The sequence below is a fragment of the Engystomops pustulosus genome, chromosome 2 (assembly GCF_040894005.1).
Source record: "Engystomops pustulosus chromosome 2, aEngPut4.maternal, whole genome shotgun sequence".
Taxonomy (NCBI): domain Eukaryota; kingdom Metazoa; phylum Chordata; class Amphibia; order Anura; family Leptodactylidae; genus Engystomops; species Engystomops pustulosus.
Window position 1 is genome coordinate 57,952,907 of NC_092412.1, and position 20,760 is coordinate 57,973,666.

Genomic DNA, 20,760 nt, shown 5'->3' on the forward strand with positions numbered 1-20,760 from the left:
TAGATTGGGCTATTAATCTCCACATGTGCCCCGCTGTCCTCAATAATATGACACGGACAGCTGAGCAAACAGTCTTGTAGGCAGCGTCTATTACTTTACATCCCAAAATGAGACAAATGGCATAAAGTGTCCCATTGATTAAAACATAAAATTCTGACCTGTCTTCTCCAGAAGGCAAGAACATATATTTTACATGTCAAGCAACAATAAAGTTGAAGAATTCACATATGTACTAATTAAAGTTTTAAACAAGATCCTCCATAATGTTTTTTTTTTTTTTTTTTAAATAATCATTATCTTCTCCGATTCCTCCACAATTTGTTCGCATCATGTTTTCATCCTATGTTGGTGGTATACAGTAGTTTGGCTGCGGTAGAGGGCACTCTACTGTTCATCATGCTGTTGGCATGATGCTTAATTTTTTCATTCAAAATAAGAATATCAACCCAATTGAGGCTGAAAGCCCAGTACACCGGAGACCAATGGGAGAGGAGAGCTTGTAGATGTTTGCAGAATATTCTAGATACTTTTTAGGGCATTACTCTAGTTTAGGATCCCTCAATGAAGCTAAAATTTGTGGTATCACCTTTTGAAATTGCAGGGACCATTTGGGCTTGGTCACTGGGACCTTGATAAGGGGGTACCCAAAAAAGTATCCCGTACTATTCTAGTCTTAATGTGGTGTAAACACAACCTTAGAATACCGGTGTTCTATCCTCAGGTTATAAATCGATCTGTGGTTCAGTTTTGTGATCGCTGTGTCCCATATGTCCGTAAAACAAGTCTTTGTGTCATCCATATGGCATTATATTTGGTAAAGAAAAATTGGAAGGCTGGCAAATTATTGAACGGTCACATGATTGTGTTACACAGGTAGTAGATTTGCAATTACAGACAGCACGTGGATAACAACTGTGTCTTCCGTGTTTTTCACAGCCCCATAGACCTCTAAAGGACAATAATAATTCTTTATATAGCGCACACATATTATGTAGCGTTGCACAGAGCTTTTCCAAATCAGTCCCTGTCCCCAATGGGACTCACAATCTTTTCAACCTACCAGTATGTTTTGGAGTGTGGGAGGAAACCAGAGGACCCAGAGGAAACCCACGCAAACACCGCAAATACGGATAGAAATAGGAACTGTTGTGAGTTTATGACAGCCTACACAGATCAGTGAAACATTCTTTTGTGTCCATTGCAAAGATTGGGACCTCAGCTAAAACAAAAAACCACTAATGGTAAAAGGGTTTAAACATCACCTGTGTGCATGTCGCCCTAGCTATATCACCATTACTATTCATGTAAGTGGTGGACATGTATGACATCTCAAGTCTCACTCTGATGGTCTATAACTCATGTTTTAGGATGCACTCGTTTTGGCATATGATTGGATCTGTTTGGTTTCTCCCCAATGGGATGAAGTCTTACCTTACATAAAAATCCCAAGTCTAAATTGCTTTAGTAATCACCCAAGCGTTAAGACAAAAAGCAGAAAAGTTTTTAATGGTTTCTTCATCCCTGCTGCACACTGCCAAGCTGGCACGTTGTCCTCACGCGGTTACTAAGCCGAAAATCAATGAATGAGGCGCTGAATGTGAAATATATTCATGTGCGGAGATTCAATAAACCATTTTTAATTGAGCAGATGGTAACGCTCAGTCCTATGACCCCTCCGGATATGTCCCGCCATCATAGAGCCTGTAATAAATGATGGCACTGGTAGAAATCATACATGGTAGCCGTGCCCAGGTTTTGTGCCTAGAATGACAGGGAGCGGGTTGTGTCTGTAACAATCGCTGGACTTGGGTGTCTTTGCAGTGAGAGGAAAGTATTTGTATCACTAGAGATATGCAGTGTAACAAGCCTGTGATAAATATCAGGAATAATAGAGATTTCCATTCCCTGGAGCTGCGGCAGATACAAATCAATTAGATGCTGGGCCCATGGAAGCGGTAAGCCTGGACAGCTGCAGGCTGGGATATATTTGGCTCTGTGGGAAGGATCCCTCTGTCCATTAATGAAAGCCCAGCGTCTTTTGTGATGATAAGGCCGGCTGATGCCTAATATGTTTGTGACATGGCATCATTACGAGGCAGATTATCAGATAGATGACTGGTTATGGCAATCTCTATAAGGATCAGGGAAGACAACATAGGGCACAAATACAGGTACATCAGTCAAGTATTGTGCATGTTTGTGTAGTTTCATTCATACAGGGACATCTTTTATCCTTTTCTTCCATATCAAGTAATAGAGTTAATATAAGTATCATTGAAGCTGTACAGAAGTTTTTTTTTTTTTTTACATCCGAACTTCAGTAATGATGAAGATACTGGGGCTTATTTACTAAGGGTCCCACGGCCACATATTTGTTGGTTTTCCCGACTTTTCAGGGATTGCGCCAGGGATTGTGTCGCACACGATCGTTTTGTGTCACAATCGCGCCGGCTTTCACGCAAGACTAATTGGGGGGGGGGCCGTCGGATGATCTGCCGGATTAGGACTACGCACGGGATTTAGCATTTAAATTTGTGTCACAAGCCAAGCACTTGCATGCATCGGGAAGAAGAAGGTGAACTCCGGCGGACTTGAGCGTGGAGCGACACATGCAGGAAATAGGGCGCACAATCTTAATGAATTGCAGCAGAGTTCATCCTCGTCGGACAGTCCGCATAGGGGATCGCGCAGGGACCGGGTAAGTAAATGTGCTACACTATCATTGTCATCTTTTAAAGGAAGGTAAAACCTAACACAAATAATAATGCAATAAAATAATGGAGATGATGAGATGATTGAGAAATCTGTTCTTCTGTCCTTATTTCCCCTCTGCCTTTCTTACTTAAGCAGTTTGTGTAAATCAGTTTTCTGTCCTGTATCCACTGACAGCTGAGAGATAAAGGAGCCTGATAAAGTGTCTAATGACTTATCTCTTTACAGACAGCCCCTGGATAGTGTAATCTCCTCAGAGAGCTATATTAAAGGAAATGTTCTCTAGGTATGGAAAGAGTTGATATTTAGTCTCTAAACAGCCAATCTGGAAAATTGATGGACATGAATGAGGGAACACTTGGCCACTAATCCTGCAATACTTCCAGGTCACACAGCCGAACCTGACTTGCAACCATAGATCTGTTCATCTCTACTCCTTATATTTCTGAAGTAAAGGGACCTCAGAAGGCTCTGCTCACAGATACACTGCTCACTGCAGGATGAAGAAGCAGAAAAATTGCACAGAAAATAAATATTATACAATTATCTAGTATCACCTGCTCTCTTCATTTCTGAAATAATATATGCTTCAAAGGTCGCCATAAGACCAAGAAATATACATTACAGTATGTATCACTCATCTAGATCATGTTTAGATAATAAGAGGACCCTGACGAGGTAAATGTCTGCAAGATAAGGAGAGGAACATAGAGAAGGTGAGGATATAAACATGGGGATAATATTATGGCAGGGTAATTGTAGGTTTTAAGCTTCCCTATTGAGTTAGGTTATGCTTTTTCATGGATTTGAAGTTTGGGGGCAGCCTTATGTGTTGGGGTTGAGTATGGGGGATGCTCAGGAGAAATTCCAGAGAGGGTGAAGAAGGAAGTTTTACAAGATCACATGTGAGGAGGTATCGGAGGTTTAGGTCACACAACAACATGGATTAGCATAAAGGGCACAAACCCAACCACTTGACTTCTGATAAATGGTGGGAGAACTGAATCGATATTACAGTTTAGTAAAGACTTGGGTTTGGTAAAAGTACCATAGTCTGGTTCAATGGGGTCGTTGGACTTCTTATGACAGTCCATCACGGCTTCTTTAAAGTTTTCTTTGGTACAATGGTGCATCCAGGTACGGGACTGTGCCAGTTACTGCAGCTCAAACCCACTGGGGTGCCAGGCTGCATCTGGGTGGCATCACTTAATGGGGCTAATGCCATGTCACCAGGATAAACTCAAGCAATCGGAAGCATAAATCTGTATCTTTTAGTGGTGCGTGAACATACTAAAGCTGGATCCAAGTAAAAGATTGTCTGGTCAGGTGTCTATTACTGTATAGCTGTGTAGTACTGTGCGGCAGTGCTTTATGTGCTCCTCCATAACGTGTGAGCCTGATTCATGGCTGCCAGTCCTGTTCTTGAACTTCTAAGCGTTCTTATTGTCAGCTTTACTTCCTGTCCTAAAATTTACAGCAAGTGATTCTGGCAGGATATCCGTATTTATGTTCAGATATAAGTGGGCTTTCTTTCTTTGGTTCCTGACAGAGCAGGAAACTCCAAATAAGAAACATTTTGGCTTTTATTAACAAGCAAACTTGTCTTTCATGTGAAAATAAAGTTGACTCGTCTGCAGTAAAAGTATGAGAAGAATCTGATTAACTAAATACTTGTATTTTGGAATAATATTGGAGCACCCTTTCTATGTTTTTTTTTTTTCCTACAAATACTTATTTTTTTTTATCAGAGGGGTGCGTTTCCATCCAACTTGTTTACACATCACGTTTTCTATATACTCTCATTGTATACGTCAACCTTATTACCTGTATCTGCCCAGTATGCCATTCGATAAACAAAGGATGGAAAGATGTAGCAAGCTGCTCCCTCTTGCTGAGCTATGCAGATGCTCCGTGGTGGCTGTCAGAACCTATGGAGGCAGATGCAAATTATTGCATCCCTTCCTGGCCTCCGCTGAGTATAATTAACTCAACAGGAGGTGGGGGGGGGGGGGGTACTGCTGACGTTCACTCCTCCTCCCGCTTTCCATGGGGGAGAAGCAAGACATTGGGGGTCATTTACTTAGGGCCCGATTCACGGTTTTCCGACGGGTTATCCGAAAATTTCCAATTTGCGCCGATTTTCCCTGAATTGCCCCAGGATTTTGTCGCACGTGAAATAATAGCAAATTGCGATTATAATAGTGACTACGCCATGTGGGTGTAGAGGGGTGCGGCTGCCGGCCACATATGAGCGCACCCTTACAGTTGACGACATAAACGCAGTGTGAACTGAGCCTTATACCATCAGCACTGATGCACAGTATCATAGTGTGAAAGCCTACACCTTCTCCCCCAACTGGTAAAACCCTATTGATTTTGCCATAATAATAGGAATAAGACAATGATCCAGAAAACATGTCAGAAGAGTTGATGGATCATCATCCAATTATATAATATACTCTATTCACAAGCAGTTCCAGCTAAAACTATTTTTGGGAACTGGTGGGTAACATAGACAATTTTTGGTGCTTGATTGAACTTATTTAAAGCTACATACTTTCTTCTGCCAATAGCCAAGTATAACTAAACAGTCAATGGGACAATGCAGATAATAGTAAACTTTGTTAAATAAATCTGTTCCTGGGTTCCTACGTTCCTCTCTGCCTTTCTTACTTCAAAGGATTAGTTCTGCTTTAAGTCTAAAATATCAGCCTTGGGAATATAAGTGTACTCAAGCACCCTAGTCAGATGGGAGAGAGGTTATTTGTATGCTTCTGCGGGGCTGTGATATTTCGGTGTGTCATTCCTTCATGAAGCCCATTATGTTCTTTAGTGTTTATAAAGTACAAAGAAGAAATGTATGACTGGAAGGTGAGACTTGGTCAAGTGATGCTCCAGGCTGAGTCATCGTGTTGCTGGGGTCCGCCGGGCTGACTTTGATAATAGACAAATGGCAAGTACATGGTTGGTCAGTGAGTAACATTTGCTAATCCTTACTGAAAAACGACTTGTGCCTCACTATTTAGACTACTCTCCCCGGCTGTGTCTGGGGCTCTGACTCATATCTGTGCCCACTCACTTGTCTGAAGTATAATATAACAGCAGATTGCTCTGCTTGTGGTGCTATCTTTTAGGTGTGCACTCCTGAAGAAGGTCTACATATTACATCTACCAGTATTGTGTGGTCACATGAAAGCCACCAGAGCAGTGGAAACTCTTATAGTAGCCATAATCTCTGACTTAAGATGGCCTCTCCGACATTTGGAAGGGGTCACACTTTCCCTTTTTTTTTGTGGGATACCTATTGACAAAAGATATCTAAATACTTTATATTTTATGGTTTTGGTGGACTGGATGACTCTCTAGTTAAGATTGAGGTCTCCAGTTTCTCCCAAAAGGTTGATTTCTGAGGAAAGAAGTGGAATTTCAGTATCATTCCTATTGTTTTCTCTGGAAATAATCTACCACCAAAGACGCTTGTTCTCATAATTGAAGACGCATACTTGTATGTAGATATTTTGGCCAGTTAGAGGAATTGCTGCCCTTTATCCTATTGGTCTTTTAAAGGTTTAAAGGGAACCTGTCACCAGGAGACCCATTTTTAGCACTCCCCCAGTCCCCACAGAGCATAGTACATACACTGCCAAAGTGTTTTTGTATAAAAAATTGGTTTTACAGAAAAAAAGATATGTTATATTGAATAACTCTCCACACTCGGGATTGGCTGTAGAGGAGCAGGGGGCGTCGCTAAGGCCAGTGATGGGTGTTTTCATATATTTCAAAAGGTCACATGGAGTAACTGAATCCCAAGGGTGGGGGGATCTGCTCCTTTCCAGCTCCTCCCAAAAGGCAACTGCCTAGTCACACAGCAGATGCTAATGAAAGGTACAATATAACATATCTTTTTTTCTGTAAAACCATTTTTTTTTTTATACAAAAACACTTTGGCAGTGTATGTACTGTACTATGCTCTATGGGGACTGGGGGATTGCTAAAAATGGGTCTCCTGGTTACAGGTTCCCTTTAATGCAGATCTTATAGCATGTACTTTAAAGGGACTCTGCCAACAGGTTTCACACCATTAAAATAATAGCCCCTCATGTTGGGTATGAAATATACTTTCTAGCATTTGTTCTTTTTTGTATAATTATGCACACTTACCTATTTATAAAAATCACCTTCAAAGGCATGTGAAAATAAGCAGAGGAGTCATTTTTTTCCCTTTTATAGGCTGAAGGAAAAGTGTCACTTCTAGGGCTACAGAATCTAGAAGTGTGCCTATAGATAAGAGTCTCATCTCGGTCTCATCTGATCACATTTGGAAAATTGTGGATAGAGATCCAGTTCACAAATTTCTGAAAGAGGAGTTTCTTATACCTGTCATGAGTAATCTGCTACCAGAAGTAGATCTGATGGGAGATTCCTCCTGCCTCAGCCCTAATCTGTAATTTAATAATCCTGGGACCTAACCGAAATTGTTTAAAACGTTATTTTAGTAATATGTAAATTAGCTGCAGAGGCTAGTGGGGTGTGTACTAGCCTGGCTGGGCATTGGGAGATGAGGATATTACACCCCCAGTAGCCTCTGCAGTTAATATACATATTACTAAAATAGCTATAGTCTATGACATATGACTTTTTGTTAGTGGTACATCGTATGGAGGATATATGAGCCGAAGACTAGGTTCCATATTGACTACTCCATTTGCTGATTATATATTATCTCGGGCTGGTTATTATTGTTCAGCGTGTGTATTTTATCAAATTTAATGTTACTATTTTGCATTTGTATGTGATTGTATGTGTTTCATTTGAGTGTATATGCACGAAACAACAGTATCCGTCATAGTGATCACGTGTCCACACGGGCACAGTGTATCTGATTGATATATCTACACAACTTTATACAAGATTGTTTGTTTAGTGGATATTATAGAGCTATATTTGATTTTGTTCAGAAAGTACAGATGTTGGTTATATTACAAGTTTGTTAAACAAGGTCTAAATGAAATCTATTGTTTATCCCTATTTTGTTACCTTGCTCATCCCTATGTCCAGCAGATTAGGGCCACACACTTGTAGTGTAGAGGAAGTGAAAGTTGAGATGACTACTTGCTCCATGCGTAGTTATACCGCTATCATATTCCTCCCACTTATCTGTGTTTTTCTATGATAAAAAGCTCAGGAAACAGGAAATACTGCAGCACCCAGTTACTATACATTTTGCTCATTTACTGCACAAGAATGTTTGTAGGGCGGCTGAATCATTCACAGGTTTATCAAACTGCATTGTCAGGTACATAACTGAGTTCTCTATTGGCAATGGAAATAATTTAAAGCCTAACACTGTAGCATGATAACAAAAGTTAACTTATTTTTTAATTCTTACTTTCGAAATGGTGACCATAAAGCGGTTGTTTAAAGCTTTAACAAGAATTGATCTTACAGTAGAGGTGTAACTCTGGCTATCATAGTTGAAGGGTATTAGATGTGCAGCTCCTAACCAGAAACTAAAGAGTGTATGAGGAAAAAAAAAATTCCTTTATATAGCGCACACAGATTACGCAGCGCTGCACAGAGCTTGCCAAATTAGACCCTGTCCCCAATGGGCCTCACAATCTAATCAACCTCCCACTATGTTTTGATTGTGGGAGGAAACCAGAGGACCCGGAGGAAACCCACTCAAACACGCAGAGAACATACAAACTCTTAACAGATGTTGACCTGGGTGGGACTTGAACGTTGTGGTGTGGTGCTAACCACTCAGCCACCGTGCGGCACGATGGGAAGTTGGTTTTTTAATTGGGGAGAGCTATGCCTGGTATCTAATATATTAACCCATGATGAGATACTTGTAAATAAAGATATCTTTCTCATGAACTATTGGAAGTAGTAGACCCTTCAACAAGCCTTGGAACACAGCTAGGGTTAGCAAAGCCATATTATTCTGGGGGAGGTGAATTACCTCTCATTTAAGGCATTGCCTGCGATCAGGATTTACTTATTTTTTAATATATAGGTCCATTCTTGGTGCTTTTACATATTCTCAGCTGCGTACACTTCCAGAAATGAATAAAAACGGATTCAAAGCAGCTAAATACATGCTAAACGTGCAAAAATGTGAGAACTCACCGTGTTACCGTACCCTATATGTGCTTTACATACCCTATACATATATGGTGTTTGTTTCTGCACAGCGCTGCCCGTCTCTACTGGCCTGTGTTTGTATACAGCAAGTGCCTGCTGCAGCAGCAGCTGCAGGCTGTAGCATGTGCTTAGCTGTCAAATTGCAAGCATTGCTCATTCTTGGTATACAAACAGAGTCTGTCAGTGATGGGATGCGGCATGCAGAACCAGAGCACCAGAGGTGTGTGAGTATTACAGGTTTGTTTTTCTTATTTTGGGACTGAAAGTTAAATAAAAAAACAAAATGATTGTGGACGAGCCCTTTTAGCTAAAGAAGCATTGCAAATGTCACTTGTCATATTTGCTGTGTATTTTGCAGCTCAGACCCCTTCTTATTCTGATTTGGGAAGAAAGACGTCATGTATTTGATCTCTTTGAGAAACAAAACACATAATGACAAGTATTTTCACTATGTATCAGATACAAAGGGCCATAAGAAATGCAATGTATGCGTCGCCTTGTGCACGAGTCGTTCGATGAATGACGCCCAAAACCCAGAGGGAAGCGGATCCGCACTTGTGCATATTATTATAGTATTTATTCTGGCTTTTATCATATCCCAGGGGTTTCCCCTTCCATTGATTTGTCTCTTGTATTAGCTATGGTAATCTCTTCTCTGTATTCTCTAGACATTGCCATCACTTACCTACATTCTCTGCTTGTATTTATAGGAGATATAACACAGAAGGGATATGAAAAGAAAAGGGCAAAACTCCTGGCTCCTTATATCCCTCAAACGCAAGGTAAGAATACCTATAATCCATCCAAATCTCTTCATTACTAAAATTATAATTGCTAAAGTGGGGCAAGTTCTTGTCTATGTTTTGCTGGTTGCATTTACCTGTTTTCTACATAGTTATTGGCAATAGGATATTAGATCCTTCTGTATTTCTTCTCCATTCACTTCTGTGTAATGAGATGTTTGTCTGGGCCGAGCAACTCTTTGTGAATCTCTCTGCATGCTAATTTACAAATTTACTTCATGATCCACAGTAATATCTTACCAGTGTCCAAACACGGTACAGTGATACCTCAGTACAAATATATTACAGTATAATATTATCTGTTATCTGTCACTACAGGGATAGCAGGAAATGTCACTAAACGGGGATAATGCAGTAATGTCACAGTACAGATTTTATAAACAGTGATGTCACAGTTTGTGAACGATAAACAGTAATGTCACATTACAGGAATGATGAATGCTGATGTCACAGAACAGATATAATAATCGGTGATGTCACAGAACAGATATAATAATCGGTGATGTCACAGAACAGATATAATAATCGGTGATGTCACAGAACAGATATAATAATCGGTGATGTCACAGTACAGATATAATAATCGGTGATGTCACAGTACAGATATAATAATCGGTGATGTCACAGAACAGATATAATAATCGGTGATGTCACAGAACAGGAATGATAAGCAGTGATGTCACATTACAGGAATGATAAGCAGTGATGTCACAGCACGGAAATGATGGAAACTACGATTAAGCTGTATAAGGAAAATAAACATGATGATGTCACATTTTGGGGATAAAAAGCAGCATGGTGTGAGAATAAATTTGCTTGTATAACAGCGCAGGGTGAATAAGCACTAAGGATATAGTCAGTGATATCAGATTACTTGAATAATAAAAATTGTGGCTGTATATGATGTAGTAATCATGTAGCATCAAAGATCATTTCTAATGTTACAAAGCAGTAATAAACATGCCAAGATCACAATTTATCTCTAATAAACACTGTGAAGGTATATGAGGTAGCGGATGTATACTGTGATGTCACTGTATGGGATGATTTAGTCCATTGGTTGTGTGTGATATTGTAGCTAAGCTTCAATAAAGGGGTCTCCTTGTCATATACACTTCTGTGCATAACCCCACATGCCCAATATTAATGGAGCCATTGGGGGAGATTTATCAGAAGTGTCTGAGGTAAAACTGTCCATGGAAACCAGTCAGAGCTCAGTTTACATTTTCCCACAGCTGTTTATAAAATGGAAGTTGAGCTCTGATTGGTTTTCATGGGTAACTAAAACAGTTTTACCTCAGATACTTTTTGATAAATCTCCCCCACATTATTCATATGGACAACCAATGCTTCATTTGCTTCTATGGGATCTTGGCACCGCTGCTCCATTCATACAGAGCACTTGCAGCCCCCCTATTCCTGTGATAACTGGGGTCTAACGAGTTAGTTCACAAAGTGGATTAAGAAATTGCTACTTAGAGTATTTTTAGTTGTGGAATTGCCCTTCCCTTCTATAGTTCAGCTTTTTCATTACAAGAACTCTTGGAATACGGCCAATAGCACAGATATTGTACTGACGTGTTAACCCTTAAACTCCACTCATGCTGCTAGAGGTTTTACTGATTCTTATTAATTTACCACATATAAACTGTGTAATTGAATGATACATTGACAATATGCATCTTTATTGTTCTGTAGATTATTACATGACTGGTGATATTGATTTCTCAGTGCATTATAGATCATTATTTCTACTTTTACAACTGTATCAATGATTATTGACAAAACCCTTGGCATTGGTGGTAAAAATCTCTAAAGATATAAGATCATGATGAGATTTTTCCATGGGAATTCTCTTGCAGATACTGTATACAGAAAGCTAAAGTGTACTAAATATTTTACCGATTTTACGTTTTTTTTCACTTCAATATATAAAATATTGCACTTTTGTATTGCTACAAAGTATACACAGACAACCTACAGAAATCCCAAAAAGGGAAGTTTGTAAGTCCAACGAAAACATATTTTTCTGGAAAAAAAAGGAATTAAAATCCTCGCGCAGCACGTACAGTGGTCTATAAATAATACAGTAAATGTCCAGATCACTACATGGATGGATCTGCAGAAAAGTGTATGATAATTGATAGTAGGAGTTGACACCAGTGGGTATTTTGTACATATTGGAGGTTAGCCCTTTATGCATTCAATATGATGGGAACTGATACTAAATGGAAGATTTTCTATTTAATATTACTTTTTAGTTTCAGTTGTTCTTTTCCCATAACGTAAGGGAACAACAGAAACTATCACTGCTGATGTGGACTTTACCATGAGTGTGCAGAATTTGTCATCAATACAATATGACATGCCTAATTTAAAGGGATTGTATCACATTTGCATGTTATCTCCTATACATAGGATAGGAGATAAAAATCTGGTTTGTGAGGACCCCACCCCATGATCACTAGAACAGAGCCCCTGTGACCTGTGTCCCATTCTCACTAATATGTGTAGTGGCTAGATGAGCATGTGTCCTGGCGCTCTATTTAGTAGTATGAGAGTGTCAGAAATTGCTGAGCACAGCGCTCAGCTATCTATGGAACCACTGATGAAAGTGATGGAGATGGCGTCATGAGTAGCAAAAACGGAACCCTGATTCTCGAAATTGCTGTCGGGTCCTGTTTCCATGATCACCTGGGGTCTCAAGAGTCAGCCCCACACGAATTAGATTGTTATTCTCTACGCTGTGAATAGGGGATAATATGCAAATTTGGTACAAACTCTTTAATTTTAGCTGTGCCACTCATCTATTTGGTGTTTGCGGTCCCTTCTACATATGGATAAAAAAATGAAAATGGGGGTCATTTATTTTGAAGTTTGATTATTTCCATTGTTATATAACAGTGTCACATTGTCCAGATTTTTGTATAGTTATTACCTATGGTATTTGTAATGATTTAATTCTACTTTTTCAGTAATTATTTAATAATTCTATAAAATCTGGGGGTTTGGGGGATGATAATTGGGGTCAAACTGCCAGCTAGCCCTTGCCGGAGAACTGCAATCTATCCCTAAACTTAAAATTGCAACCTATATGTAGTCACAAGTGGTTCAGTCTATGGAATAGACCAAAGGGGCTTTACGTAGCAATTTACTACCCTCACCAGATTAGTGCACTTGACACTTCTCTCTGTGATGGAACGGTTGTGTGTGCGTTTTGCATAGTCAAGTGTCTCAATAATAATTTGCATGTGACACGTATATCTCAAGTCTGACATTATGTACGGATCGGACATGTAGTAGGTTACACGTATGCAGCGAGCGTTGCAGGGCAGAGCTGTTTACTCTTCTACATTCCTTTTAACTGAAATGGAAATAAAATCCATTGTACAACTATACATCATCCGCTATTCACACTGGCCTGAATTTCCTTGTTTTTCTTTGCTGGTCGCTTGAAGGAACTCTATAAATGTACAGGTATTTGTAATCATATTTGTTGCTTCCCTTCATCTATACAGTATAGGGTGGGAGAAATTTTTTGTGTCTTAAAAATAGCATTGGTTGGAATATGTTTCCTTCCATTAACTTGCATCTGAGGCTGTTTTCTTGGCACTTTGATTCCTCAGTGCAACTTTATAACTGAGATAATACAAGTTGTTTCTATACAGTTTTTCTTGCTTTATACTTCAGCTCATCTCTCCAGTTTCTTCATAATCTAAGAGGAAACCGTACGGTCCTATTTTACAGTCCTCATTAGGACCTGTGTAGATATGAAGTTCTGAAGACAAGTATCCCCCAAAACATCCATCCTCAGCTACCAGGAAGGAAAATATGGCAGCCATGACCTTGGATGGTAGATGTGTTTGAAAATAGTGTTTTTTTATTTTTTTGTAGGAATTTAAAGGAGGGACACTGTATTCCCATGCGGAGTCTTTAATACATCTGCTTTTATGGGATATGGGTCTGTGAACTTGTTTTTTTTTCCAAATGCTCTTAGGAGCTGTTCTATCAATGACTGAAAGGAGACGTCCCAAGATTTCATGTTATCCCCTATCCACGAGAGATTCTGTTGCCCCTTATTAATGGAGCAATGGTCAAACATGTACTTGCTCTTTCCTGACTATGGAGGAGCAGATTCTAGCTCTTGGCTTCTCTTTTACTTGATCTACTATAAATTGGAAGCATCATAGAACATCTGACTTATTAACGTTTGCCTGAAGAAGTTGAATAGCATACTGTAAAGTTTTAAAGGATGCCATATATATGGGGGAATCCTCCTGCCATTCCTGTACACCTTAATGGCACTTGGCTGTAGAGAATATAGATGTCTGATATATGGTTTGTTAGCTAGCTAACAAGTAGTAGGCTGCACTAGAAGCAGGGATCGGGGAAACTAACCATTGCAAAACTTTAGATATACTTTAGAAATTCCATTTTCAAATAACATTTTGTTTCAATCAACATTGAACTTTATTTAGGGGAATATAGAGACAAAATGTGCTACGCATATAGCGGCAGCGCGGTGGGTCAGTGGTTTGCACTACAGCCTTGCAGCGCTGTGGTCCTGGGTTCAAGTCCCATCTAGGTCAACACCTGCAAAGAAAACCTAACTTTGTATGTCCTCTCCGTGTTCGGCTGGGTTTCCTCCCACACCCAAAAACATACTGGTAGTTTGATTAGATTGTGAGCCCCATTGTGGACAGGGACCGATTTGGCAAGCTCTATGCAGTGCTGCATAATCTGTGTGCTCTATATAAATGAAGAAGTTATTATACATCGAGGTTGATCACGTAGGAACTAACAGATCAGAAACAAAAGGGTCATAAACAAATGAATCAACATAGTCTCGAATATGAATGGCGTCAACTCCATAGAGTTTCATGCATCTCTGATCTGTGCCCTCTCTCTTTCTATGTGTCAGTGTGTTAGTACAATGTCAGAGGCCAGATAAAAGTGTATATAACACTGTACCCTGATAATCTAACCACATTGTCACCCCACAGAACTAGTTGGGTCATAATGTGTCTGCTTAGAGAGTCCCCACCCACACCCTCGAATATTAGACTGACCATCACTGAGTGATAGGAGCTAATAAAGCAATAAAACTGAGTAAAATTGTAAAGTAAGGGGTTAAAATGATCTTTATTGTGTAAACATCACTAGGGGATTGAGATTTGAGAATTTTCTTTCGTGGGAAAACCCCTTTAAGGAGTTATATTGTCAGGCCCTCATTGTTAATAGGTCTCCAAAATGATGTAGTGGGAAAAATATTTTTTCTGCATAATGAGTCCATCTCCTGGTTCTCTGGTATACAATTGTGGATTTCATATTCTAGTCTATTCTCCTGGGAATATTCAATTTAAAAATAAAAATCATTTTTTTTTCTTCCTGCATTACTTAAATAATATACAAAAATGATCTTCTGTTTCTAAAGGTCAGACTTTATTTGCTGCTGACTTTCTATTTCTGCTTGTAAGAGCTGTGAGTAGCATTCAGTAAGCGGAGGCCTATGATGCTAATAGCTGGCAGAGCACTTGCCCTAGTGGTTTGAGTCTTGAGCTGAGCAGTTCCATTGAAGCTAAAAGTAAAATGACTGACATCTAGTCTCAGTTTTTGTCCCTGTATTTCCAGGATCTCTTCCATGAACTGTAGATGTACAAAGTGAAACGGAAATGTTTAGTGTTGAAATGATCTGCAAATTGATACATTAAAGCACTTAAAGTATAACAATTTTTTAAAGTGATTTTCCTGAATAATCTTGTGTGTGTTTTCATACATGTGGAGTAACACTGGAACTGACTTTTTATGACCACTAGTACCACTATTTTCAGTTGTCTATGAGTGACTGTCCATAGTGGGTGGAGACTGTGATCTGTTATCTGGTCTCCCATACACTACACACACAGAGTTGAGGAGATCCTACTCATGTTTATCACACCTCTAGAAGGAGCAACATCAAGGACATGGTAGAGCAGTACTGAGCAGAGTCAATCCAGCTCCATCTCTTGTTCTGCATCTATTTTCTTTTGTAGGATATATTAACAGGTTTCATCCCATTTATTATTATAGAGCACTTACCTGTTATCCAGGACAGTGATGTCCTAGAATTACACTTAACATGGTAATATATATTTAAACGCTGTATTCAGATGACCAGAGTCAAGGAGGCAATGAAAAGTCCTACTATGGCAGTGATGGCAAACCTTTTATAGACTGAGTGCCCAAACTATAACCAATACCCACTTATGTATCGCAAAGTGGCAAAATGGAAATGTAAGCAGTAAACTTATTGCCCCCTTCTCTGTCATAGCTTTCAATCATATCAGTATCCCGAGAACACCAATACAGCAGATAGATGGAGGACAAATTCAGTTTCCCCTGAACAGGAAGAATTGTCAGGCCTTGAGCCGGAGCTACAATGATAATGCAGATCTTCCCTCTCCTTCCAATTCCTCCTGTACTCTAAGGCAGCACTGTTGCTTTACAGGGGTTCTCCAGAGCAACTTGACTGATTTTTATTTTTCCATAAACAATGCCACACCTGCCTATGGTTTGTACCAGTATTGGTACAGTCATCTCACAAACCATGGTCAGGGGTGGCGCTGTTTGCATTCAAGTTTTCCAACCTCCTGCCAATAGCAGATAGCACTGAGTGTGGCAAGTCCTTGGCTGCCTGGGAATCCATGAAGATGCCTTTCATGCTTATTAGTGATGGTCTGGGTGCCCATACAGAGGGCTCTGAGTGCCACCTCTGGCACCCATGCCATAGGTTCGTCACCACTGTACTAGGATGTCCTCTCCTGGCTTATGTAATGTCCCATAGTCCAGATACATTTTCACCAGTCTGGGTGTCAGCAGCAGAAGCTGATATATTTGACCTATGGGGTATTAGTCATATGGGATTGTTGTGGTGGGTTCACATCCTGGCACCTCCACGGATGAGCAACGCGAGCCCTCATATCACGTGGTATCTGCCTAGCACTGACCTACAGAAATGCTGTGTAACCAATGAACGTAATATCAGCCACACAAGAATAGAATTGTCTGAATGCCCTCTATCAGCATGGAGACGCTGGAGTCAGACCACCACTAATCTGACCTATCTCAGGGTCACTATTCTAGAGATGCCCTTTTAGAAAATAGAGTTATCTCTGCAATTGCCAGACCGGTTGTCACTTTAGGGGCAGGTAGCAGGGTAATTATCTGTCACCTGCCATCATACAACATCGGAACAAGAAGGGCAGGAGATGGTGAGAACAGATGTGCAATATATAGTAGGAAGAGTAGAAAAGGCTTCTAGAAGACATGTACTGCCCATAGTATCTTTATGCTTTCACTATAATGTGACAGATCGAGAACAAGTACATGTCAATGAATATGGCGGCTTATTTATACAGTAATTAAATAGAAGGCTGTGCTTCTATGCCTGTGCCAACAACCTTGTAGAAAAGTAGGCAACAAACCTTTTGGAAAGAACAGTGGGTGATGACAGAGAACGGTAGCTTCCAGTCACCTCCAGGACAAGTATGTAGTGACATGGAAGGGAAAAGCATGGCTAAAGAAGGAAAAGGCGCTCCAGCTAGATAACATTTCTTTACCCCACAGAACACTTCTGCGGTTTGTATGCCTCATAGGTAGTTTCTCATGCCTCATTTAGGCCATGCCATCGGGTCTGTGTCACTAGTCCTGTCACCACTACCTGTTGGAGAAGCTCACAAGGATCCCATCCCAGCCTTTATCTAGTCAATTCAATTCATTAATCATTGTAAAATCATCTATTCTTTATCATGTAAATGAGGCTGGTCACATGCTCAGAGGCAGTGATGTCACCCCTGTTACCCCTCCCCTCTCCTCCCCCTGCTCATGTCTGTGTGTAATGTATAGTAAAGCATTGCTGGTGTCTGTGCTGCATCTGCTGACATGCTGCATCCTCCTAATACACATGTGTGAGACACAGACATCAGCTACACATGTACCTAACATGTTCTGCCATAACATGGCTGCAGCCTGGAGCTGCTGTATCTCTCCTAAACACACACAGGGTGCAGGGGACGCTAGCACCAGGAAGCACATCATTATACAGCCTCACGTGATTATACAGGCTGTCAGTCATGCACTGGGGGTGTGGCTGTGCCTCCCACTCATGAATAGAGTGGACAGCTTGAATATGATAATGACTCATTGGACATCTCGCAGGTCATTTGCATACAGCTTTAGGACCTCATTGCTTAGGTTTACAGGCATGTAGAGGGACAATGAAGGGATAGAGGCAATGCTTTCTTATGGCAGTTTATGAAAATATATTAAGTTTAGGGGGTTATTTTGCCTGATGGGTTCTCTTTAACCCCTTAACGCTCTGCGCCGTAGCTCTACGGCGCAGAGGTCTAAGGGATGTATGAAGAGGGCTCACGGGCTGAGTCCTCTTCATACAGAGGTGGGGGTTTTTGCATTTTGCACAAAACCCCCACCGCTAATAACCGCGGTCGGTGCTTGCACCGATCGCGGCTATTAACCCTCTAAACGCCGCCCGCAAAGTCGCAGGCGGCGGTTAAAAGACGGCGGCGCGCGGGCGCCGCCATCTTTTTTTCGATCGCCACGCCCCCGAACGTCATCGGGGGGCGGCGATCGGTTACCATGGTAGCCTCGGGTCTTCTCTTGACACGAGGCTACATGGTTTATGCAGGTTCGTTACAATGAGCCAGTGGCTCATTGTAATGTAAGACCTGCAAAAACGCCATATATTGCAATACTGTAGTATTGCAGTATATGGTAGGAGCGATCTGATCATCTAGGGTTAATGTACCCTAGATGGTCTAAAAAATAGTGAAAAAAAAAAGAAAAAAAAAAGTTTAAAAAATAAAAAAAATTAATAAAATATTAAAAGTTCAAATCACCCCCCTTTCCCTAGAACGGATATAAAACATAACAAACAGTAAAAATCACAGACATATTAGGTATCGCCGCGTCCCAAAATGCCCGATCTATCAAAATATAAAAACGGTTACGGCCGGCGGTGACCTCCGAGGCGGGAAATGGCGCCCAAATGTCCGAAATGCGACTTTTACACCTTTTTACATAACATAAAAAATGAAATAAAAAATGATCAAAATGTCGCACAGACCTCAGAATGGTAGCAATGAAAACGTCGCCTCATTTCGCAAAAAATGACCCCTCACACATTTCCGTGCGCCAAAGTATGAAAAAGTTATTAGCGTCAGAAGATGGCAAAAAATTTTTTTTCTTTTTTGTACACATTCGTTTAATTTTTGAAAATGTATTAAAACACAATAAAACCTGTATAAATTTGGTATCACCGCGATCGCACCAAACCAAAGAATAAAGTAGGCGTGTTATTTGGAGCGAAGAGTGAAAGTCGTAAAAACTGAGCCCACAAGAACGTGACGCACGTGCGGTTTTTTTTCAATTTTTCCACATTTGGAATTTTTTTTAAGCTTCGCAGTACACGGCATGTTAAAATAAATAACATTACGAGAAAGTAAAATTTGTTACGCACAAAATAAGCCCTCACACAGGTCTGTACACGTAAAAATGAAAAAGTTATGGATTTTTGAAGTTGGAGAGCGAGAAATTAGCCGAAAAACCCTCCGTCCTTAAGGGGTTAAAGGAAATCTACCATCCCACTGTGTGAGATTAAAAGGGGGGAGGGTGAGATGTAACTGCTTGTGAAGCTACAGTACGGACGGGCTCTGGTAACAGCCCCCAGAGCACTTCTAAAATGAACGTTAAAATTATACTAATGAAATGGAAGGAATGAGGCCATGGATAACAAATATAAGAAGATAAGATTGTAGATTTCATTTGAAATAAAGATATGCCATAACTTTTTCATTGGTGGATGTCTACTGACTGAGAGACTATCATCCCCTATTCCTAAAAATTAAGGGAAGTCCTATTGACCGATACCCTGTACAGAAGTCCTATTCACCTCATCAGGTGAATTGAGCTGTGTTGTAGTCAATGTGAATAAAGCTACATGCACATCTACAGTGTTTTTTTTGTTTTTTTTTTTGTCTGTGTGGTATCCATTTTTACTAGCACATTGTACATTGACACATTCATTTCTCCTTTTTCTTTACTCTTCAAAAAAAGGTCTCCTATACCAAAGATACATGGGCAGTTTTTACAGAATACGGCACAGCAACATATTATATGGAACACAAAAATGGAGCCAGAATCCTTTGTTTTAGTCCTGAGAACAGCTGAGGTTCATGTACAGATCCTTTACCTAACAGTCCTTGCAGTTCTCATACCTGATCATTTCTGATAATAAAGTTGGCAATAGATATGAGGCATTAAGAGATCTGTGGTAACATGCAGGAGGCCATCTTGAGTAATAGTTTACATATAACGGAGAGATAACATCCTTAGGGTGATGTCAAACATGGCGTTTTTAGTTAGTGCGTTTTCAGGTCGTAAAAAACGCATGCGTTTTATGAAAATGCATTCCTTTTTGTCCGTTTTTAATTGCGCCAGACAAAACGCATGCATTTTTAAAAAAAGCATGCCATGTGTGACATCACCCTTATCTTTGTGGGGATTTTTAGCTTTTTTTAAATGAACTTTGACACCAGGTTTTACCCATCTAAACTAGCAGCAGGGTATGACATGTCCTTTCTTGAATGCCTATACAAATCCTCCAAAGTAATGTGAAAATGACAGAGAAGAGTCATATTTTACCGCAAATGAGTGAAGTTTAGAAGCTGCAGGGGATGTCAATTCAGACACTGCTAGTTTTGGTTCTATATTTTCTAGATACATGCAGTTGGTGTCATATTAAAAATTCATTCTCATCTTTCAGAACCTGCCACCGGGTTTTACCCCATTAACCTTAGAGTATGAAATGTCCTTTTGAGAATTCCCTCTTTTATGTGAAATCTCTCCAGTTTAGCTAAAAAAAAAAAAAAAAACCTTCCCCCAATGTCAGCCAAATGATTCTTCTCATTTTTCACATGCGATGAGTCAAGTTCAGTGGTTCACAAGCCTCTAAATTCTGTTCTATAGGTCCTAGAAACATTCTTTTTTTTTATAAGGAGATATGATATCTCCTCTTTCATATCATATCAGATTTGTAAAGCGC

The 20,760-nt window shown here is 40.1% G+C and overlaps 1 protein-coding gene across 2 annotated transcripts in view; it reads left to right on the forward strand.

Annotated features, from left to right (window-relative positions):
* Positions 1–20,760, forward strand: part of DIP2B (disco interacting protein 2 homolog B) — a 137,254-nt gene that overhangs the window by 47,563 nt on the left and 68,931 nt on the right. For both annotated transcript variants that reach the window (XM_072134746.1, XM_072134745.1), the window contains exon 2: positions 9,570–9,641. In XM_072134746.1, the coding sequence (XP_071990847.1) occupies positions 9,570–9,641 (72 nt within the window). The remainder of the gene's footprint in view (positions 1–9,569; positions 9,642–20,760) is intronic.